This window comes from Vipera ursinii, assembly GCF_947247035.1.
Source record: "Vipera ursinii genome assembly, chromosome: 3".
NCBI lineage: Eukaryota > Metazoa > Chordata > Lepidosauria > Squamata > Viperidae > Vipera > Vipera ursinii.
The window spans coordinates 174308257-174333536 of record NC_139516.1 but is presented as its reverse complement, the minus strand read 5'-3'; the positions used below and the strand labels follow the sequence as shown (position 1 = coordinate 174333536).

The 25280-nt window shown below is 36.1% G+C and overlaps 1 protein-coding gene across 5 annotated transcripts; it reads right to left on the bottom strand.

Annotated features, from left to right (window-relative positions):
• Window positions 1-1116: 1116 nt before the first annotated feature.
• On the bottom strand, window positions 1117-22949 carry TGS1 (trimethylguanosine synthase 1). Of its 5 annotated transcripts, XM_083360771.1 has the most exons (14): window positions 22749-22949; window positions 21356-21420; window positions 20173-20354; window positions 18570-19374; window positions 17457-17559; window positions 14933-15019; window positions 14203-14377; window positions 12865-13150; window positions 12325-12495; window positions 11878-12021; window positions 11244-11460; window positions 9013-9091; window positions 2442-2480; window positions 1117-1667 (listed from the first exon to the last, which is right to left on the bottom strand). In XM_083360771.1, exons 1-13 carry the CDS (start codon window positions 22865-22867, stop codon window positions 2454-2456), a joined length of 2460 nt encoding a protein of 819 aa, XP_083216897.1. In that variant the 5' UTR covers window positions 22868-22949; the 3' UTR covers window positions 1117-1667; window positions 2442-2453. The 5 variants fall into 5 exon arrangements, with proteins under 5 accessions (XP_083216897.1, XP_083216900.1, XP_083216899.1 ...); XM_083360773.1 differs by lacking the exon at window positions 2442-2480 and having other exon boundaries at window positions 1118-1667; window positions 9013-9075; XM_083360770.1 differs by lacking the exon at window positions 2442-2480 and having other exon boundaries at window positions 1122-1667.
• Between the last annotated feature and the right edge of the window lie 2331 nt (window positions 22950-25280).

Genomic DNA, 25280 nt, shown 5'->3' with positions numbered 1-25280 from the left:
AGAAGCTGGGACGAGTAACAGGCGCTCACTCTGTTACACGGCACGTGGGATTCAACATCAAGGCAGAGGTTAATTCAAAGGAGCAGTAGAAAAAAACCCCCAGCACATTCAGTTGTAAATTATATCCAGGATTTAATAAATCTAACAAATTGAATACTCATTAATTTAGAATGACAACTATTATCAGGCTATCACTACAATGTCTCTACAATGAGAAGGGCAGATGATTAGCCATCCTAACACTGCTTTGTTCTTTCTTACCCGAGTCTGTGATATGTCACACAATTGTTTATCCTTTCCTAATATTAATGCTACCAAGCCCTGGATGCAGTTTTGTTCATTTGACCTATATTAAAGAAATAACAGCCACAAAACTGTATACATGATTGTAATTGGATCAATTTCATATAGTTAAGAACTGTTTCAAAATGTTGAATATCCTTTCCTCTAGGAACGTTCCTGTTCTAGCTAAGAAGTCTTCTTAAGCAGTGATTTCTTCTTCTTTTCTATGCCATTTCTCTTTTTCAACTGTATATTCCATAACTATCAGATGCTCAGTACTTATTGCTTAATTATTTCTCCTTTAACTTTGTGACCATCCTGAAAGAACGGATTTCTTCTACTCTTTGTTACCCACAATGCTGTTAGCACTCATAGTTTACTATTAAAATGACAGGCAGTCCTTGTACAGTGACCACTTGTTTAGCAACCGTATGAAGTTATGATAGTGCTGAATGAGGAGGAGACTGTTCCTAGAAGTTGCAGCTGTTGCAGTGTACATGTAACAGTAACTTGAGAGCTTGGCAACCAGCACATAATTATATTGGTCACAGCATCCCATGATCTTGTGCTTGCCATTTGCGACCATCACTGCCGGCATCTGACAAAAGTCAAAGATGAAGACAGCAGGAAGTCACAAGTCATAGTCATATGATATTGTCTGATTCACTTAATGACCACAACCAGTTTGTGCAGTTATGCTTTTTTTTGCTTTACAACCACATCACTTAGAAGTGGAGTTCTGATCCCTATTACAGTTGCTGACTGAATTATAAATGCATTTTTGTGTTGGTGAAATGTATATAATTAAATTTTTATCCAAGTCAACTTTCATTCAGAATATAGATAAAATTATTCCACAATCTCAGCCAACAATGATGAAAAGCAATCGATGAAGTATTTCAAAGGAGTATTAAATGAAATAGTTCCTTAAATAACTTCCTTCCATTGTGCCTGAAAAAGCAGGTTCCTCTCTTTTTAACCTTTTCATAGCCAAATTTATTGGAATAGAAACAAATAGATTAACCTAAGTAATGTAAGATTTTATGTGGAGCCTTGCTTCAGTCAATTCTTATCTTTTTACTATCAAAATATATTTTAAGTCTTTTTATAAAATATTTTATTGGTGTTTGTGACAAACATTTTAAACCATTGTTTTCTCAAGTTCAATAGAACATTTTGCAATAAAAATTAACAATAAAAGTAAATAAAAGGGATAATACATTAAAATTATCTCTTTTATCCCAATAAACAGCTTGCTCATAAATAAGTCAGGCTACATCTTTTCTGATCAAATCTCCAAAATAAGCAGTTATTGTCTTCAATCTGTTATTCAGAAAATTTTGTTCTATTTCAACTTTTCCTCCTGGTCCAGCTAAGGAAGCTACCTGTAAAAAGAAAAACAGTATCAGAAAATTAATCAGTATCAGAAAAAATCAGTATCAGAAAAAATAATCGCATTTATGATGAGTAGTATAATTTGCAGTAATGTTTTATTATTTACCAAGTGGAAAATTTACCCATCAGATACTCCTCCAGCAATTTTAGAATTAGGGTTAGAAATTGTTTCTTTCCATAATGCCTTTCTCCAGGATCTTAGCATTAACTTATTCCAAACTCATAATAAATGGATAGATAATTGCCAATTTCAAAATCCTATTCAAGAAATAATTGGTCTTTGGTGAAAAATATTTTTCCTCATGTCAACTCTGAGCTACAAATATTCTCCTTTACTACTACCAAATATTTTCCCCTTCCCAAGCATGCTGACTGGATGAGCAAGAAGATAAAAAAATAATAAAATGTGGTAAAAGTAAGCCAAAGAACCTTCCACTTTTTGTTCTGTTTATTCCTACTCCTGATTTCAGGCTTTTTCAGACCTACTGAAAAAAATATAAAAGCAGCCTATAAAGCATTCTGGTTAATTTTTGTTCCTATCAATACTCAACTGCTTTGCAGACAAAAGGCCTACATACAGTATATAGAGACTTTCCTTCTAGAATATCTAAGGTCAACTTGTGAATGTCTGCAAAAGTTATCACTGAGAAATGGATAAGCCAGGTGCTCATGTGTTCAGCATTTCGTGTTTGTTCTGATGTCATCTGGCATGCCCACTGCCAGCCATAGAATCAACCCCCATCTTTGTCACACAAGATCCTTACGCAAGGATGTAGTCAAGAGATTTTCCCCAACCCGTCTTTCTGTAAAGGAAAAAAAAGCATTTGCCTTTTCAGCATCCAGTCAGTCCCAGAGAAGGAAGCCAAAAAACAAGAAGTAATACGTAGAAGCCGGAAATACAAAAACCATGAAGGCTATTTAAAAATAACAAAAGAATTTTGAGAGAGGCAAGAGATAAGAAAGAAAGACTTGGAAAAGATGTAAAACCCAAAGCATTAAAACTTTAAAACTTCAGCCCCAAAGAATTGCTAAATAGTTCAGAAACTATCTAATCAGGAAATACAGGAATGATGTAAGAATATCATAAATTAATTACACATTGTGCACAGAAGCATTTTCTGTATACATTATATAATTATTTAGGGTATTAACTGGTACAAGATAGTATAATAGCTGAATAATTAGAATGGTTTAAAAGGGTTCAATGAACAATAAATAGATTTATCAAAGGATCTCAGGGAGAAAAAGGGGGACAAATCAGTCAAGACAACTGGAATTTTGCTGAACTATTTGAAAGTTAAGAACTATCCATGACAATCTACTGATGTTCATAAAATTACTATTAATATTTCTATTTAGTACAAAAACTAGCCAAGTGTACAATATATTTCCATGTTCATTGTATTATTCCCCACATCTTTTAATGTTAGAAGTTTCTTTCAAATTTTGTTTACAGACTCATGTCTGAAAGACCAAATAAATCTGATTTTTTGCATTTTACATTTAATATGAATTCCTATATGACAATTTTCACTTTTCTTCTCTCTTGTTCCAAGATTTAAACACAGGTTTAAATGCAGTGAGCTTTGTCTTTGTTTAAATGATTATTAAAAATTAAATAAAAATTAAATATAGCTTTATATTTAGCTATATAGCTATAAAGAGTGAGGAATAGATTTTTTTTAAAAAAAGATTCCTTTCACAAAATTACCCTGGGATGCTATAGTAAAAGTAGCCAGCCATCTAAATTAAACAAAACAAAATAAAATTAAAAAACCCAAAAAAATCCCCCAAGAAAAATTCCAGATTCAAAGTTTAAACAGCATCAAAAACTATGTGTTAGACTGTCAGGTTCTGGAAATGTATATTTTCATCATTCTCATGTGCCATCAAATCTGTGTTGACTCTTAGCATCCATACAGTCCTTCTCTGTGATGGTCGATCCATTCCAGATTTCTTACTGAAGGCACAAATGACCATAAAATATACTACAATTATCTTGAGCTCCTTAAATTATTCTATTTTTGTATATGCTGTTTGCTTTTAATAAAAGTTTAATGACCTCTACATTGCTACCTTAAATAAAATTCAGAAAAACGTCCTTAATTAAACTGGTTAAACCATGAAAACTGCAGACATTGAAGGACCTTTCTAGCCATTTTACCTATTGGTCCATTATGAATGCCCATTAATCATAGGTACAGCATAAAGTAAAATCTTAGTTGTGCCACAGAATCGCACAAAATTGTAGAATACAGACCACTAGCTGGCCATTCAATAGTTACTCTCCTGCTCCTTGTGTCAGTAAGATATAGGCCACACAATACCACTAGGAGAATTATAGGAGTCGAGAATGGCTATAACTATATAATTTGAGATTCTTCACAGGTCACTGAACCTTGGCATTTTATATTGTAAGGGGAACTTCTGTATTACACAATTCTTTGTAGGGAAATTGTATACAGTATTACTCAATTTTTAGTGCGAAAGATAAACGCATTCAATTGTTCCTGCATGTTCAGTCAACAAAATTTTAATCCTACTTAATAGCTTTTAAGTCTCAAAATCCCTATGCAGACAGTACTGTATAAACATATAGAAAAATAGAGCACATATAAATATATATGTTTTGCTTTTTAGTACACTAAGCCTATTTTAAAGTAGTGTTTCCTTTCTAATATAGTTGGAAACTTGCTGTTGATTTTCCACAAGTGTGGTCAATGGGGATTCTGGGACCCACCAAAAAGGAGTTGGGGCAGCAAAGAAGCATTCAAGACCCTCAGGCTATCCATGCCTGCCTTTTTTTGTTGTTGTTAGCTGCAAAGTCGTGTCCGACCCATCGCGACCCTATGGACAACGTTCCTCCAGGCCTTCCTATCCTCTACCATCTTCTGGAATCAATTTAAGCTCACGCCTACTGCTTCAGTGACTCCATCCAGCCACCTCATTCTGTCGTCCCCTTCTTCTGTTGCCCTCAATCTTTCCCAGCATTAGGCTCTTCTCCAGTGAGTCCTTCTTTCTCATTAGGTGGCCAAAGTATTTGAGTTTTAGCTTCAGGATCTGGCCTTCTAAAGAGCAGTCAGGGTTGATTTCCTCTAGGACTGACTGGTTTGATCGCCTTGCAGTCCAAGGGATTCGCAGAAGTCTTCTCCAACACCATAGTTCAAAGGCCTCAATTCTTTGGCGCTCAGCCTTTCTTATGGTCCAACTTTCACTGCCATACATTGCAACTGGAAAGACCATAGTCTTGACTATACGCACTTTTGTTGACAGGGTGATGTCTCTGCTTTTTAGTGTGCTGTCTAGATTTGCCACGGCTTTCCTCCCTAGGAGCAAGCATCTTTTAATTTCTTGGCTACAGTCCCCATCTGCAGTGATCTTGGAGCCCAGGAAAATAAAATCTGTCACTACCTCCATTTCTTCCCCATCTATTTGCCAGGAATTGAGAGGGCCGGATGCCATGATCTTGGTTTTTTTAATGTTAAGTTTCAACCCAACTTTTGCACTCTCCTTCTTCACCGGCAACAAGAGGCTCTTTAGTTCCTCTTCACTTTCTGCCATTAGAGTGGTATCATCTGCATATCTTAGGTTGTTGATATTTCTCCCGGCAATCTTAATTCCAACTTTTGATTCAATGCCTGCCTTAGGCAATTATGTTTAAATGATATGATTTTTATTTTTAGCTTATAAGAATTGTAGAAAATATGTAGTTCTGCTCTTCTTTTAACTCATAAGAGTTCAGTTCAACTTGAAGTTATTAATTGTCCCCATTTACATATTAACTAGTGATCCACAGTCAAAGAATAGACAACTAGTAGGGAGTGTTCCATATGTTTATGGAAAATAACTACAGGTGCTATATGGTTAGAGCTCTCCTGCTTTAGGATTTTCAGGATGTTATTGTATATCACTGATCAAGTGGCTATGCAAACTGCAGTCAACAGGGATTTAACCCCTCAACTATCTGGGGCCCAGGGCATGAAAGCAGTATTCTGCTTGGAAAATAATTCACAATAGTAACATGTTCCTGTTACTATGCAATTGGACTAATGCATTTTTAGCTTTTAAAGGTAATTAGCACAAAATGCAACAACATGCCTGCTAACTGACACTTTTTGCCGGTAGTATATTATGGTTTTGCTGCAGGCCCTGCAAAGATAACCAGGGTTTCCTGGTTTCCACATGCAATTTTAAATGCTTATTTTGACCTATAAACCATTATATGGCTTCAGGTCTGTAACTACAATCCACCTGTCTCAGACATGTCACTTGAGAAGTTGATGGAGTAAGAGCACTAGGCCAGGGTTAGCTGTTTCTCCAATATATGGTTCCCATTGTGTGGAACATCTTTTCTGTGGACATTCAACCTGCCCTGATAGTGATGGTCTTCTGTAGGGGCTTCTTTTTTAATTTAATCCAGGTGATACCATCTGGTGAATTTTCTTTTTTTGTGTTTCTGTTTTTAATTTTACACTGGTTGTTTTTATTTCTGATTATTATTTTTTTGTACTGTGGATATTTCATGTTTGTCTACCATTGAGAATTATATGATAATACCACTATATAAATTTAATAAATGAATAAAATCAAAAGTGTTAACACTTATGAAAGTGATCTAAGACCACAATTGCTGACTTCAAGTTCTTGAACCTTGTAAAACTTTTTTAATGGAGGCTTCCCATAAAACATTTTCACAATCATCTGCACTTCTGCAAAAAGAGAACTGGCTGTAATTACTGCTTGCGTCGGGGCAATAATGCCGTAAGTAATGGGACATAACCAATTTAACCCATGTACTAACATGTTAGTAATTTCTGATTGTCTTTCCAGAGTTTTCGGCTGTCAGTCTTAATAAAATACTGATCTTGTGTATAAAGTTGTTAATTGCCTTAGTTATTACCTCAACAGGTTTCACTAAACTTTATATAAACTTGGAAAATCTCAAGATTCTAAAGAATTTATAGTCCATTACTATCTATGTATTTTGGGATTGAAATGAACTAGACATTACTTTCATTTGATAGGCTGTGTTGAAGTGAATAACAGTGTTATAACATAGAATGCTATTATTCAATGCTATTATTCTATTCTATAGAATGCTATTATTATTATCATTATGAGCTATCCCAACAATTTCAGAAAGTCCAGACAGTATATATGGTGCTTCTTTCTACTTTCCTGCACAACAACAAACCAAGAGTATGACTGGGCCAAAATTATCTAGTGAGTTTTGGTGGCTCAGGATAGGACAGAACTTCTCGCCCCTTATCTACTAAACGACATCTCTTGAGTTTTTAAAACAAATTAATTTATGTTTAATATGTATTACAGTGCCTGTAAATGCTATCATGGTTTTAGCATTTATCTAAAGCCCAACTAGTTTTGCTCCAAATATGTCCAACATGCTCTGAACAGTTAGTTCATCTTTTTTCTCTGTTTTAAAATACAACAAATCTTCACATTACATACTTTTGGAATTGCTGCTCCCTCTAGAGGAAATGTAATGAAACAAAGTTTTGATAGCGTCAATAAATAACAGTAGAAGTATGCATACTAAACTATGTTTTAATTCTGGATAATAATTCCCCAAACAGGATATTTATATGTATGCGATTAAAAAATAACAAAACTAGAAAGTCAATGCTACATATGTCACAAACGGGGAATGTTGATGACAAGATCCAGAATAGACCTTAAAAAACATACATACCCATTCAGCTTTGACCATTCTTCCTAGACTTTTTCTAAAGTGTAAGATTAGTGAATGTAGGGAATGCAAAGATAGTTTAGTAAGAGGAACGCAAGAGTCATTAGAACCTTTAGGACAAAATAAGCAACATCCTGGTGCCGAGAAAGGAGAGACAGTCAAAGAGATTCAAAATAATTCTACCTTGATTCTATTTGGTGTAAGAGGGAGCAGATTTAATAAGATAAAGCTCCAGTAGTTTTAGAGTTGTTTGTTCCCTGACCAGGCCACATGTAAAAAATAAAATACTTGTTCTGCATCAAAAATACATAATTACACTACTCTTTATATACTTTATACCTGGTGTTGTGATTCAGGGTCAGCCTGTGGGTTCGGCAGTTGGGTCGGAGGAGGAGGGGTTTGGAGAGCCTGCAGAGGACAGTTCTGAGGCTACGCAGAGCTCTCAGCCAGGCCCCTCCCATCTGGTTACTACGCAGACCCAGCTGCGTGAGCCTGACAGCATGGATGAAGATGACCCACAGCTGGCCCTGTTCAAGGACGCCCGATGCAGGAGGCAGTCAATCAGGAGTAAACAGAGAAGACAATGGGGCACCTCGGAAGGAGGCAGAGAGAAGCCACACCTTGAACTGTTTAAAAGGGGAATGTGTGCGAGGGCTGGTTTGCTGAAGGCAACCGTTTGAATAGTTCCTGTATTAGTGATTCGTATTTTGTTTTGGTCAGTTTGCTCTGTATTGGATCTGTTTTGTGTAAATAAATTTGGCGGGCTTACTTCCAGCCTTTTGCCTTTTGTAAAGGGGTTGTCCCTGCCTTTTCTGCAGGGCCGGTAGTAGGCTGGAGCAGAACAATACTGTCAGGACCCACCCGAAACCACGTCTTAGGAAGACAAAATTCTTGGAGTCAAATCTATTCCAAAAAGAATCTTTACTATGACATGCTTGGTTGTAGGAATACAAGACAGGACTTAATATTATTCCATGAAGTAAACCCTTATAAAGAGTTCCCGGTTTAACCCCCCTTAACCCCATTTGGTCAGTCCCCCATCCTTTATCTCGTATCATCCCTCTCATGGGAAAAAGGAACTTAGGACCTTTCATGTTTATTGCTCTCTTCCGTGACACAAGCCAGATGCTAGCCCCCCCTTTTGTTTCCCCAGTTCAAAAGGCTTCTCCTTTCCTTTGAAATGCCTAAAACCGGTTCAATACACATCCATTCTCTTCTCTTCGGGAGATGGCAGAATCCATGGAATGTTTGAAACATTCTATTTATGAATATGATATAAATGGATTCTGACAAATACCAAGATTAAGCAATCTACATTCTTTTGCTATAATAGTTCTGCAGAGAAAGACAATCCCATCTCCCTATTGTTGAGATAGAGGTGAGAAGTAGCAGCGACAGAGAAGCTTACCTATACCTACCAAGAAAGATAAAAACATATTTTATTTATTTGAATGGGCTTATAGATTAATCCAATTGCAAATGATTCTGAATAGCATATATCCTAACCTCTGTAAAGTGTGTTAAAAAACAATGCAAGAAAAACACAAGCATATCAAATTTACATACAGACCAGAAACCCTAATTTACACTTTAATTTCCAACTAAAACGTTTATAATTTATAACTCACCTGATCTATGTCAGCATTACGTGGAAGAAAATAAACAATGTTGTTGGTAATCTTTTGTGACAGGTTAAAAATTTCAAATGTAAAATTGTTAAGAAAAAAACAAATTTTAAACTGCAATAGTTCTTTTAGCAGGACAATTTTCATATATATATATATATATATATATATATATATATATATATATATATATATATATATATATATATATATATATCCTTCCACATATAAAAACTAAATACCAAATGTTTTTATCTAATCATAGTCTAAATAAGAATTATTTTTACTGAATAACCCTAGGGAGGATTTATTGCATTTTTTATATTTTCAACAAATAAAAACAGAAATAGAAAACTGAGCCAGAATGGGGAAACCAGCTTTTGAACCTGCTTCCTTTTTAACTGATGGGGACTTATGGATCAACCCATGTTGGAGGATGAGGTATTATGAGCTTGGAATGATTAATTTAGCTCAGCAACAATAATTTGTATAAGTTCCTTATTATATATATTTTTTTACTTCCATGCTTTCCACCTCATTTTCACTCTGACATTGTACATTGCATTCTGAAGTGATTTAGTCCTTTCTACCGTTTGTTTCTATAGTCTGATTTCCATTTATTTTGCTGCATAACCATTCCACTGACATGCCTTAGGACAGGGGTCTCCAACCCCCAGGCCGCGGCATACCAGCAACTCGTCCGCACAAACAAGAAAAGCCCCATGGCATGCATGTAGCACAGAAAACCACACAACCTCTGGTCTGTGGAAAAACCTCTCTTCACAGAACCAGCCCGATGCCCAAAAGGTTGGGGACTTCTGCTTTAGGACATAAAGCAGATCCCCCATCTCCAGCAATAAATTTGAAATGCAATAATTGGCTGTGCTGGCATGTAGAATAATGATGGATGTGGGGAACTGGAAGCTTATCTCTCAGGACTGAGTAGTCACTTTGGTTACTGATCAGTCTCTGAGACATATGTACAAATTCATGCTGTCAGTCATCTCTAATTTCCAGATGTATAAACTATAGTTTCCATTATTCTAACTAGAATACTAGTTAGATGGCACTGTATTAAAGAACTTATTTTAAACAAAACTGAAGCATGTTAATCTGAACAGGATTACTATGCTACTACTAATAATGGTTCATTGTAAGATTGATATAGCATCTGAAATCTTACAGCTTTATGAACTCATTTAATGCTATTAATCTTTGTTTTATTTTACAGATAGAACTTAATATACAACTAAATGTGCAACTTCGTAAGAACAAAAACTGTCATATCTGATAATTTTAAAAGCAACCATGCAAATCTTTCAGATGACTTAAAATTCATTTTTCAAAACTTTGTACAAAATCAGGCAGCTTCAAATGCTGTAGTTCACATAATGAATGTAAGACTTCCAAAAGAAATAATTAAAAAAATAAACTCCACACTGACAATCTTATTCTGACACTTCCTTTGATATCTATTACAGTAGTAAGCAAACAAAAAAAACTATATGGCTTTTTTTAAAAAAAATCCATTTATATCCCGCCCTTCTCCGAAGACTCAGGGCGGCTTACAAGCTTAGCAGTAGCCTTCATTCTATGTATATGCCTGCTTATTAGGGCTTTCACACACACCCCAAGCGGCATTATTACAAAGTCAGCTTAATTGCCCCGAACAATCTGGGTCCTCATTTTACCTACCTCGGAAGGATGGAAGGCTGAGTCAACCTTGGTGCTCTCTAAGCTTGGTTGTTTTCTTGCAGACATTTCATTATCCAAACTAGGTAACATAATAAGAGAGCACCAAGGACCCCTCATTTCAACGCTGAGTACAAATATTTTCCTTTATTGGTATATGACTTTTTATTTACCACCTTATTGTTCACTTCTCTTGTAGTTAGAAATCTCTTCCCACTGGTACACAGATATCAATCTGCAACTTTATTATCTGCTTTGCCAGTATTAAGAAGAATTATACAAATTTTCCTTTAAGTTACAAAGATTACCATCTAATATCCTGAATTCCATTAATACTGTCCAGATTAACATGCTTCAGTTTTGTTTTAATCTTTGTTTTGAGATTAAGATTAAAATTTTGTTTTAATCTTGTTGATTAGAAACAAGATGGAGCGAAGAACCCCCTAACGTAAAAATACAAAGCTTTGTCACTCAAAGGAAAATAACATGAGTTACCTTTACAGAAGGAGGACTACGGCAAAATTATTTTTAAAAAAGGATATCCATCAGGAGAGATCATGGTTTGAATATCAAATATTTCTGCTGCAGCATATTCAGGTCCACCCCAGGGAGGACTCAAAAACACAACATCTGCTTTCAGACTGGATGCCAGCTTCATGAAATCACCACATATGAAATCTATCTGGTCTGCCACTCCGTAAACCATGGCATTATTGTGAGCTAGTTGGATCTTCACAGGGTCGATGTCAACTGCAATTACTGAAAAGATCAATTTTAAATATCAGCCAGGTTAAAAAGAAAATATATGAAACAGTAAATTTTCATATACTTGCTACAAAAATAGTAACTAGCCTAGCTGTAGCTAAAATATATATATTGCCTAGGGTTATTGCCTACATCTGTATTATTTAGTCAGACTAAGAAACCTAAAAACTTTCAAGGATGATCTGATTATTATTTTTTTACAACTGAAACTGAGCAACATCTGGACTTCAACTCCCACAATTCCCCAACTAGAATGCTGGCAGAGGAACTCTGGGAGTTGAAAGTCCAGGTATGTTAAAAGTTTCCAAGATTGAGAAACACTAATTGGGAACAATATTTAGTCTGAACTAGCAAACTCTTATGGCTGCTGTGAAATGTCTAGTAAAGTTCAAAGCTAATGAAAGAATTTACCTCTTCTTGCTGCCAAGGCAAACTGAATAGCGTTTCCCCCAACACCACAAAAAGCATCTACTATTATGTCAGAGTCAAAGGAGAGCTTTACACGGTCTGCAATGTGTTCAGCAATCTTCTCAGGTGTTACGGAAAACCATCCCTCTGATAAAAAAAGAGCAGTTAACGTATTTATAATATAGCCTTAAAAGAAAAGAATCTCAAAAACAAGTACATTAGTGCAATGCACTTTATTGAATAGCCACACATACTTGCAGAAATTAAGAACACAAGTATAGAATTGCCATGCAGTATCACACAAAGGCATCCGCATCCCTTCCTCAACCTCCTAATTCCCAGGAGGCAGCATCAAGAAGCAATTATGTATGTGAACGATTCATCAGAGAACACGGTTATTCTCTGAAAATAATTTTTAGGTCACACAACGTAATATCATTAGAAGCTTACCTCTGTCTAACTGAATCCCTTCATCAAAACGAGAGAACAATCTATATCGTTGTGCCCAATATTTAGACAGCTCAGGATCATCGGCTATTTCTTGAGGAAGGCACTTCAGGTTTCTATTTTTCCACCTCTGCATCTTTTTATTTTTCTTCTTTTTCATAGCATTTGCTTCACCTATGTCAAACAAATCATTTTTTAAAAAAACCATTAAAAATCTTTAAAAACACCAAGGAAGCTTCATTTAATTTCACTTCATCTTTTAAGACACAATATTCCAGAAATCAAAACAGTTTCTGGTGTGATGTGCTAAGCTATTATGTTGATGTGCTAAACTATTAGCATCTATAGTAAGAAAGCATAAATTCATTGGACATTTATTTAATGGCTGTATAAAATGCAAGAATAAGATAAAATCTCACCCAGAAAAATCTAAATACAAAACTACCGTTTGTTATTAGTCAATTATATTTTTTTCTTATAACATTCGTGTCTGTTCACTATACAACTATATATAAACACAACATTATTTTTAATTTCACGTACTTTCTGTTTCCATTTGTAGGTAGTCTGGAATATTCAGGGGAATGAGTTTTCTTCCCAATGGAGCTTCTTCTCCTTCTATCAGCTTTTCCTTGCTTTTTTCAATACTTTCAAGTTTGTGGGTATCTGGACTAGGATATAGCAAGTCACAATTTTGAAGACTCAAATTCTTCTGTGAGTGAGAAGCATTTTCCTGTTCATCTGAATCACTGCTGGTAAAAGTATGATAGACTCTACTTTCAGATCCAATTTTCACATCTTCATTTGCTTTTTGCAAGAATTTCTGTACCTAAAAACACTACATGTTATAAAAGTCAAATTTAAACAAAAAGATTCTACCTTTAGCAGACACTGTGCCACAAAATCTACCTTGGAAGAATTTTGGTAATAGGTGCATGAGTCTTCTGCTCACATTTACATCTGTTAATCTTTCTTACAAAATAGGCAGTGAAAAAATGGGCAGAAACAAATCTTTTGTTTGTATGAATGGTTCATTCCATACATAATGGCACAATCAGATTACAATCTTATGAGTGATATATGGTTATTGTCTGGCAGATGCTGCAAGGATTCCGCCCCCCTAGAGATTTTGGATACTTATGAAAAGACTGAAGTCCTCCCAAAACTGCTGATAATCTCCACACCACTGTATACTTAAGTCTGTTATCTGAAACAGGAAATGTTATCTATGCTTCATGTTTGTCCTTAGGAAAATCTCCCCAGGGCCTCACCTTTGTGCTTGTGTTCCAAACATTGACATCTATTTTTAAAATATATTCTTTTGATAAATACATGTTACTTTTCACCTTTTCTCTTAATGCCTCTAGTGCAGAATGCCATAACAAAAGCCACTAGTTAAGTGTCTGTATTCTATACTGAGAACAAAGCCTTGTAATCATTTAAAGAGACACCATACATTTCCTCTTCAGTTTCTTAACAACTTTCCTTCAGCTATTTGTTGTTGTTAACATATGCCATAAAGTGTATACTATTTTGTATATCATTTAATTATTTAATATTATAGCATACTATGATAATATCAAACAGTGTAACACAATTAACATTAGAAAATGCAGTCCACTATAATAAAGAAACAGCAAAATACTTTGTGTACTATACCAGAAGTCCTCAACCTTTTGGGCACCAGGGACCGGTTCCCTGGAGAGAGGTTTTTCCGTGGACCAGAGGGTGCGTGGTTTTGTGTGCTGCCTGCATCTCATGGATGGGGCTTTGCTTGTTTGTGCAGCCAGTTGCTGGCACACCACAGACCGGCAGTGGTCCACAGACCGGCTGTTAGTGACCCCTGCACTATACTATATTCCATATGCAAGCAATATATACCTTATTTAAAGTCTTACTCTTCTTCAACATAAATGTTTCAGGTTCATCTGTAAAATACGTATGCTTGTTTTTAGTCTTGATTGTTCTGCGCATGTCCAAGAACTCAGATTTAAATTTAATATTTTTATTAAGACGAATCACTTTTGTTTCACTGAAGGTAGGAATATCTTTGTATCTGAAGAAAAGAGGTTAAATATTTACTATTTAGAAAAAAATGGCTTACATTTGTGTGTCTGTGTGTGCATGTTGGAGAAATATAAGCAAAATTGTACTTTTTATTCTTTAAGATGGGATAAGTATAATTTATATGCAGTAAATCTTGGGATACAGAGGCTATAGTTGGTATATAATGAGGTAAGAATGAAGCCTATACCACAAGCTTGTAGATGTAGTTGGCAAGTTATAAAGTCCTAAAAAACCTTAATATATTCTGCATATTTTCTATTAAATAACGTTGATTCTCAAGTTTACTCAAGGATGAATCATTAGTACAATTTACATTTACTTTATTCTCTGGAGTCTTAAGAGGGACTGGGGGAAAGCTTCACTTAAAAGATACTGTTGTTTTTAGGAAAGGTCTAAAGCAAATTTGACAATATTAAGACACGTGGAGTTCAACTCCCAGAATTCCCAAACCATCATGCTGTCTTAAAATTTGCTAAGTTTGAGTGAGTAGCACTGATCTGAAAAATGTAAAAAACAAACCAACAAACCCTTTAGTATACATTACTTTTGTCCTGTGCCATGCTTGAGCCCCAGTTGATAGCATATTCCATCTGAATCAGCCTGAGGATTTTCTTCAACATCTAGTTCATGGCTTCAAAAAAAACCACAATATCCATTACAATTCAAAACATGATGAATAATTAAATCTTTGTTGCCTTAACTGAAAACAGGGCTTTTTAAAAAAAATAAAATAAAATATTATATAGAAATTAGTATACTTTTCATTTTTTTCGCCATTTTTTTCGCCATCTAATCAACAGTGACCAAAATGCAAGTGTCAGAAGCCCACTTTCATGCTCTCCCATCAGCTCCCCTGGTGAGATTTCATGGGAGTCTTTATTTACAGAGACTTTGTCCTTGTGGCTGTAAGGAGGTAGCAACTGTCGGCCATAGGGTGCCCTGTGTATGATGCCCCAAGACATGCTTTGATTGGCACAACCATTTCCAAATACCAGGCCCATGCAGATAAATTCTATTTTTATTATTTTTAATAAAAATAATAAAATTCACATATCAGGTGGCCAGTACACAAAACCTGTATTAGATGTTTCATATCTAATTATTTTTTTCTACTCCAACAAGATTACTGTATTAAACTACTTCCTTGTTTACTGTACTCTTTTATTGTGAAGGCTGGTCGAAGACTGCAATAAAGATATTTGATTTGATTCAAATACTTGTTCTGTTTTCCTTAATTATGCAGTAATATATCAATGAAAACTTGCTAAATAGTTGAAATATGGTATAAATATGGTATAAAATAAATATGGTATAAAAATACAAAAGTGAATAGTAAAATTCTTTTCCTACTTTCACATTATGTGCATTATTTATTTATTTATTTATTTAATTAAATTTTTATACCGCCCTTCTCCCGAAGGACTCAGGGCGGTGAACAGGGCATATCTTAAAACTACAAAAGTTAAAAAGGAATTAAATTATTGCCCACAATAAAAACAATAAAAAATATATATAGATATTAAAACCCTAAGTAATTCCCCATCAGGCCAGGCCAGCTTGTTCAAATAAATGGGTCTTTAACCCGTGCCGGAAGGAGCGGAGATCCGGTGCCATCCGGAGCTCAACCGGCAGCTGATTCCACAAAGCCGGAGCGCCCACAGAGAAGGCCCTCCCCCTGGGGGCCACCAGCCGACATTCTCTGACTGGAGGCACCCTGAGGAGGCCCTCTCTGTGGGAACGCAGAGACAAAACTGAAAACAATTCTGTTATAAAAAAAGCTCATAAGTAAATACATATTTTCAGCAGAAAAGGAACAACAGACATCATGGAACAGAATAGCCTTCTATCTTGCAGCATATCTTAAATTAATTTCTTAAACTGGGGGATGCATAGCCTGTGGTTCTTGGAAACACCTGATGAATTTTGCTTCCTCTCATTTTAAAGTAGGAATCAAATGTGTATGTGCATATATAAATAGTGGCAGTTCTCACATGTCATCTTATATACGACTGAGGACTTTTTGAAGCAAGAAATTCGAACACTGGGACAAGGTAAAAAACTAAAAGAGTTTTTAATAAAGTCGAGCTTTCGTTGGCCAAACTGCCAATGTCGTCAGGATAAAAGCGCTGGAGTGGTGAAACTACATTTACATTGGCGTTTTTGCATAGTATGGATTGTCTCTTGAGTGTTTACTGTCCGAGGGGGATCTAGTCCTCAGTCATATAATCTTTTTTAAACTTGGTTTAACTTTTGTATTTTTGGTTTTTAATTACCCTGTAAACCGCCCTGAGTCCTCCGGGAAAGGGCGGTATATAAATGTAATAAAATAAAATAAATAAATACGGTAAATAAATAAGATGGCATGTGGGAACTGCCACTATAATTATATTGGGGAGACTGCAAAACGGCTGAGGACTAAAATACATGAACATTAGCTTGCAATGAGAAGACAGGAACAACATTCACAGGTGTGGGCACACATGGCCACAATCACACCTTTGAACTGGTGGGGGTTAAGGCGATCGCCTGTGACAACACCAAAGGATCAGGATTCCATAACTACACAACAACCCCACACCGCAGAACGTGAGAAAGAGGAAGAGCAACCATTAAGATCCTTCGGTATGAGAACATGTGAATGACAAGAGCAATGGCTATGACTAATAGAACGGATAGCGATCCCCTTGGACAGTAAATACTCAGAGACAATCGCAGCCTACAAAAACGAGTGCGCGGCAGGTAGAGAAAATACGGCCGACAGAAACGAACAGACCGGTGACGCGTTCCGTGAGTGGAGCGCAAAAACACCAATGATATACATGTAGTTTCACCGCTCCAGCAAATTTATCCTGATGACATTGGCACTTTGGCTAATGAAAGCTCAATTTTATTAAAAACTGTTTTTAACCTTGTCCCAGGGTTCAAATTTCTTGTGTGTGTGTGTGTGTGTATACTGCTCAAAAAAATAAAGGGAACACTTAAACAACACAATGTACTGTAAAACCCCCCCCCCAAAAAAAGCTCAATAGCATGAGAACAACAATCTGTTGACATGATGGATAACCTGCCTCCTCTTTAGTTTGACAGGCTTATGCTCAGGGGGCTCCTCATCATCATCATTACTCTCAGATCTTCCCTCTTTTGTGGTATTCAAAAGTTCCTGCTGTGAAGCTAGTATAGAAAAAAGAAAAACATAACAGAATAATATATTTAAAATTAAACACTTTGAGAAAGAAATTATTTTCTTTTCTCTAAGTAAATATATTAATCTAGTTACTACAATTTTTGAAAGACAGAAGTGTCACAGGAATACATTATAATTTAGGAATATTCCTGATTTAGGAATATTGAAATACTTTGTTGCTTTATTATAGAAATTAAAACATTTAAAAAATAAAATCAGAAAAAGGGAAATAAATATATATAATACATATTAAAATACTTAGTTTTTATGATAGAAGTAAAACTTGAATATGCCAAGTAATATTGATCAGTCCTATTACATCCAAGAGCTGGTTTATAAAAAAAATCCAAGAGTGTAAATCTTCGTAGGCACCGTTATATCATGAAAAATGTTTTTAGCTCTGATCTATGCCTAAACATAATCCCTTTTTTATTTCAGAAAATCACAAATGCCTAATAATAGGTATGTAACACAAAATAACACGCACAATTTGAAACTGTAATACTATAGCGATTGAGAAGCACTGCTCTAGGTTGTCCAATAAACTTTTAAAATGATGACACTAGTTGTCTAGTGCTGTGTACCATACTGGTCAGTAGCTAATGTAACCCCTAAAAACTATATAAGCCTCTCTTTAAGTGGAGACACCCTAGAGGTCTCAAGTATGAGGCCCGAGCCAAGAAATACACAGAAATGCTCTATTAAAAATACTAAAGAAATCTCAGTTTTAAAACTATAATCAACATACTTTAAATATTTTAAAATCCAACTATTTTGCTAATATGCGATATTCCAATGAACAGAGTAACTAATATTCATTATTAACAATATTTTAAAAAGTATGGTAGAAACAGATTCATTGAAATAAATTTCAGTGCCAATTGCAATTCAGGAATTTTGATGGCACTAAGGAGCCTGGATCCAGGAGTTTAAATACTTGATAACTCATTTATTTCCAACAGCCACAAAAATACCAGATTAAGATTGGAATACCAACCTGGCTGATTTGAGCATCCATTTTTAGAAGACCCATTTCCTTCTCTTGATCCCTTATCTGATTTCTCAGTCTGCCCACAATTGTAAGGACTATGTCTTGCAATGCTTGCTGAAATCAGTTCTTTATAATTTTTAGCATCAGCTGCACATTGCAATTTACTGTGTTCTGCTTCTTCTGAATTTAGATTTATTTCACTGATTTTAGAAAAAATGCAATCATTACTGGGATCGTTATAAATAATAGGATTTTCTTTGCAAATGTCTATGGAAAGTGGATAAGTATGAAAGGCTGAGTCTTGCACTTCTCCATGGCTGCCCGGGTTTAATGATTTTTCTGATTGCTTACTATACAGCTTTCTTGTATTCATTTCTAGATTGTGTGTAACAGCAACAGTCCAACCTTGACTTGCCCAGTACTGAAACTGTTCCCAGTAGTACCAGTAGAGCTCATTATAGTGTTGCTCCCATTTATCCTTCATTTCAGGATTATTCCAAGGTTCAGGATTATCCCCCTCCTGTTTCTTTTCCCAGCTTTTCCATAGAAGTTCTTCTCCAAACTGATGCCAGTATTTCTCCCATTCTTCATTCATATGAAATTCATTCAGTGGCATGCTTCCATTTTTACAGTATTCATCATAATGATCTTCCTTTTCCATTAAAGTTTGATCATCAGAAAGAGAATGGTCATCATCACCCTCTTCCAAAGACTGTTGCATTGTTTCATGGTTATCCTTTTGTAGCAACTTTTTTTTCCTTTTCTTTTTCTTCATCATTTTGTTAACTATCTTGCCAGTCTTCTCAGGAGCCTAAAATGTAATATGAAAGCAAGCAAATAGAAAAATTCTGGATTGCAAGTTCAGATCTAATATCCTAAACATTTCATGTACCAATCTTTTCCAATTTCCAATCTTTGCCACTCTTCTGATGCACTGAGATTATACCAGTGGCTGGTATATCAGCCATTAAAACTAACATTGATGGAGACTCTGAATGTTTCTTTGGAATTATTAGAATATCAACAGTTTCAAAAAAAACCTACAGTTTTCTTTCTGAAGCCACAGGATGGCAATTTTATCAATAAATACAAAAAAAAATCTCTTCAAAGTTTCCTGCACTGAAGCAATATAACTGAGGCATAAATGGCCTGCATCTTCAAAAATGAGCTTCTGCACTTCCAGTTTATTGCCTTAATTACTCATAAAGCAACATACTTTGTTATTTGAAACCCTTTAGACACATTTGCACGGAGTCTTCTTTCCCCATCAAACAGAGGAAATAAAATGTCAGAAGATTGTAAATTCTAGTCCAACTTAAGACATGAAAACCAGCTGGGGAACTTTGGTCCAGTCACTGTCTCTCACCCCTACCCACCTTGCAGAATTGTTATGGGGAAAACAGAAGGAAAATTATTATGTATGTTCACTGCCTTCAACTACTTACAGTAATAAAGGTTGGATGAAAAATCTACGAAATAAAAATATAACAGTAAACATTGAAGTAAAAACCATAAAAAAATCACTATTCTCTTTATGTGCAATGTAATTCCACTGCATATTACTTAGTTTATTTTATAATTCAATAATTTAAACAGAATTGAATTTTACCACTTTTGTTTTATTGGCTGACAAACTGCCAAATTGTACAGGTAACCCCATACTCTTCATGAGTTCAGTTTCTGAATCTAGTTCGACATCAACCTCTCCCAGAGCAAGACTGTTAAATTTTTCAGTTGTCTCAAAGATATGTTTCTCCTCCTTTTTGTTATCTTCAGTAACTTCCTCTTCCCCTGTTAATACACAATAGAAATTTATAAGGTAACGTCCATCAATTTTGGATTTCTGATGAAGAAAACTGGTTTGGTTTCAGGTCTAACATCACATTTTTAGGTTATGGATTCTCTCACAAACTCATAGGATCTCTAGATTTTTCCCCCTTTCTTGCTCTATTTTCTATGGCATCTGTTTTTTTCTTCCACTTGCATCATAGCCTGACCTAAACCCTCTATTCACATTTCTGAGATTTTCCTTAATCAGTCCTTTCCCAGACATTCATAGCTTTTATGCATTCTACCCTTTTTTTTAAAAAAAATACAGTCCTCAGTTAAGAAACACTTGTTCAGAGACCAGATTTAAGGTGGTGCTGAATGAGTAATATTTAAGAAGATGGTCTTGAAAATTCCAGTCACGCTAGCAGTCCCACATTCATGTGCTTGGTAGCCAACCTGGATTTTCTACTTTTATGGTACTCATGTTCACAAGATCAGGTTTTATAATCTTCCCCTCCAGCTTTCCACAAGCAAAGTTGATGGGGAAGCTGGCAGGAAATTAGATAGATAGATAGATGATAGATAGATAGATAGATAAGTATTAGTAAGCTGTAGGCGAGTTCTTGGTGCAACTTAATGGTTATTGTAGAATTTGCATGCTAGCATTCTGATATTCAGTGTAAAAGGATATAGATATAACACAAAATCCTTTACAGATTTTAAATAATTCTCCTTCATGAAGAATTCTTCTTAGGAAGTGTTCCCATTCTTTGGTGTTTTTGTATGAACACAGAATTCATAAAATAGGAAAATATCTGACAGTAAAATGAGAAAATCCAACTCTTTGATGCAACCTTGTGGTTGGCCAGATATCTGCAGCCCAGCTATGGTAATACCTTTTTATAAAAGCTTTAAATGTCTTAGTCAATTAAACACACCTGAAGATATTAATTCTCATACTGGTCTATAACTGTAGTTGCAAAAAGCCAAAATTAACAAGAAACTTTCAACAATAAACTCACCTGTGCTGTCATCAGCATCTTTAACATAAAAACCTTTTAAGCCTAGTTTGTATAATTTTCTATCTCTGGAAAAAAATCAATAACAACAATGAGATATGGAAATGAAGCATCAAGAAACATCAAGAAACAACACAAATGGGTAATAAGTGTGGCTTTTTTCAGTATCTATTTCATGTGCTTAATTTGCTTTCAAAACTTAATTTGACATATCAGTAACAAAATTTCAATCCAGCCAAAAAGGAGCACACTGCAATCTAATTTAAACTGGAACAGGTATAGAAAACAAGCTCCCAGCTGCCTAATTTTACAAAAGAATGAATACTATAGTTAAGCAGAAAAAAGGATCTCCCTCACATTCAAAAATAAGCAAAGTCTTATCACTTGGACATAATCAAGTGTTCTATTTATGCTAACAATGCTTTCCCTAATTTGGTGATAAAAAGAACATTCCAAAAGCAGGGAGCTACCCCTAGAAAAGATCTCTTTTTGTATAGTGAGGGTATCTGGATGAAATCTCTAAATAATGTGCTGAGATAAATAATCCTACAGATAGCCTTGAATTGAAGCAATGTTTTAAAAGGGAAGACTAGTATTTTCAGTTTGGTTATAAAAACCTATGTAGCACCTGAAGCAGGTAGGACTATTATTAATAAAGGCTAATTCCTATCTGCAGTTTAGAAGACATATTCCAGACTATTTACAAAGCACCATTCTATTCTTATAACAGTACAGTAATATAAATTGCAGCTCTATAGTTTATTCTAATAACATTTCCATGAGTCATATTAAAACATAGTGTGGCTTTCTTTAATTAATGGGTAATGTGGTTTCTTTACTTTGGGCTCATGTTATTATACAAACACACTTGGTTAGACTGTGTTGTATCAAGAAGCCCTGGTTAAAGGGGCACAGCAACTTTCCCCTACAAAAATGCGTCTCTACACAAAATGAAGAAAAATGCCCCCATCTCTCTCTTTTGCTCCACTCCAAAAAGCTTGTCAGGCAACAATCAACCCCCGCGCGAGCGTACACTGCTCGCCTCTGGGCTTAATTTCCTTTGAGATCTACGAAAGAGTGATATTATGTCTAAGTTCCTAAGTGCTAAGAGGTGACATGATCATCTCTTATGCCTTTGAATTGGCACAGGATTCTTTTTTTTTCTTGCAAAAGACTGAGAGGCTCGACTCAAATCCGAAATCCAGTCTCGCCCCCGCATACCCTCCAGCTATAATAATGTAAACCAGTGTTTTTCAGCCTCAGCATCTGTGGACAAGCAAGCTGGCTGGGGAATTCTGGGAGTTGAAGTTCATATATCTAAAAGATCCTGAAGTTGAGAAACACAGATCTGGGTGATCGAGAAGAGCCACGAATCGACCAAATGGCGCCGACTCACTCGACGAACGCCCGGGTGCACAAACAGAAGATGTCTCCGACACTGCTGCTGTCCTCTCCTCTGCTCAGCACCATTAGCAGCTCTGCCACCAGCAGGCTCCGCTCGCCCTCGCGCAGCATAGCGATCTGTTCTCTTGCAGAGAGGCAGCAATCTCAATCTTCCCGACCGAGCAAGCATGGGATCGACCTTACAACGGAAGCGGATCTCCGCGCCAGTTACCCTCTTGGAGTCCGGAAGGGGAGGAGCCTGCAAGCAAGTTGCGAGCAAGGCATTTTTTTTTTTGGCTGAGTTGTGATCGTGAATTACTGCTTTCGGTGTAACCGAAAAGAAGACGACTTCGCATAGAAACAATGGAAAAAGTAGCATTTGACCAGATGTCTCTAGAGAGCGGCCTACCGCATCCCCTGGAAGAAAGAGATAGACATGAATACTTTGGAATAGTGTTACTCAAATTTAGCAGGCTGGAGAATTCTGGGAGATGAAGTCCACCCATCTTAAACTTGCCAGGTTTGAGAAACATTGCATTATGGAAGTAGCCTCGACTTATGACCACAATTGAGCCCAACATTTCTGTGGCTAACTGGCTACTTTACAACTTTCTTGCCACAGTTATTAAGTGAATCACAGCAGTTGTTAATAACACAGTTGTTAAGGGAATGTGGCTTCTCCATTGACATTGCCTGTCAAAAGTCACAAAAGGTGATCACATGGCCCCAGGACACTACAACTGTCATAAATGAGTCAGTTAACAAGTGGCTGAATTTTGATCAAGTGGCCATGGGGATGCTGCAATAGTTGTGTGAAAAATGATCATAAATCATTTTTTTCAATGCCATTGTAACTTTGAACAGTCACTAAATGAACTGATCTAAATCGAGGATTACCTATATAGGAATCATGGTGGTCTTTTACGATAATCAATCCCTTGCTTGGAAAACCTTCATATGTACTATTTACCAGTGTCTCAGGCTTTGATTTGAGAATTTTCCATTTCTTGTGGGAAGTCTCTGTTTCAAGTTACTGTTAATGGAAACCAGACTAATGATTGCATAAATGCATTTTGTCAACAGACAAAACAACTTTCCCCGTGCTCTTTTCCAGTTAATGGACAGCATGGAGCTTTGCCTTTCTAATCAACTTAAGGTTTGAGCCTAAGTTCAGGAATCTTGGGCCTCCCTCCCTCCCTTCCCAACAGCAGCCCAAGACAAAACGTTTCCATCTCTGCTAATTTTTCCCCCCTGCCATTCAATCCCACTAATATAGCTAAGAGATTCTGAGTGATACCAGCCCTGTTGCTGTCCTTCCTGAAGATAGGAAACCACTATTTTCATTATGTGTCATCAAGTCAGCATCAACACCTAGTAATCAGATAGAGAGTTGTCCCCAGTCTGGCCCTTCAGGTTTTGCAATGGAGGCATTCATTGTCACTGCAACCAAATTTGTCAACATTACTGTTGGTCATTCTCTTCCTTAGTTTTTGCTTGAGAAAGAGCTATGGATTGATTTGTGTAATGGTCCATTTTTTTTGGTTTTCTTGGCTGTCCATGGTATTCTCATGATTCTTCTCCATCCCCAAAATTCACTCTTGAGAATGTTTCTGATTCATGGACTAATTAGACTTCAGAACTAATTGAGTCACCTGTTAGAAATAGCCAAGACTATTGTGTTATAAAAGGGACGCGGTGTCTCAGTGGGTTAGGACGCTGAGCTTGTCGAAAAGAAGGTCGGCAGTTTGGCAGGTCAAATCCCGAGTGCTGCGTAACAGAGTGAGTGCCTGTTACTCGTCCCAGCTTCTGCCAACCTAGCAGTTCGAAAGCACGTAAAAAATGCAAGTCGAAAAATAGGGACCACTATGGTGGGAAGGTAACAGTGTTCTGTGCGTCTTTGGAGTCTAGTCATGCCGGCCACATGACCATGGAGACGTCCTCGGACAAGCGCTGGCTCTTTGGCTTTGAAACAGAGTTGAGCACTGGCCCCTAGAGTTGGAAACGACTAGCACGCACGTGCCTGGGAACCTTTACCTTTACCTATTGTGTTTAGTTATGTATTTGATGTGTTTTTAATCCGAAGGTATTTTTGTATTCAATGTAGTTTACATTTTGAACAGAGCTGAGACTGCATTCCATGATGCACAGTGAAATATTTACAATTCTTTTACTTGTAAAATATATTCTCCAAGAAATTAATAAAAGTTCTTTGGCCTCTATTAATTTTAAAGTGCCCTGCTACAATTAAGATACAATTTAATGTACTGTATGTATACATAAGGTGTTTCTCAACCTTAGCAAATCGCTTCCAGGTTAAGACGATTTAAAACCTTTGACCACGCGAGATTTTTCGCGCGAGGGGCTCGGACTTCAGATGGAACGTACCACAACAGATTGTAGATAGGGGTTTTATTTTTCTCTGCTTTCAGCTTTCCCGCTGAAAATCTCCATATCTCTACAGATAATCTTTTTTAAATTAAAAACAAAACAGAATGACGACTCTTGATTATATTTCTGAATTTCAAGACGTGTGTCTGCAGCGTGT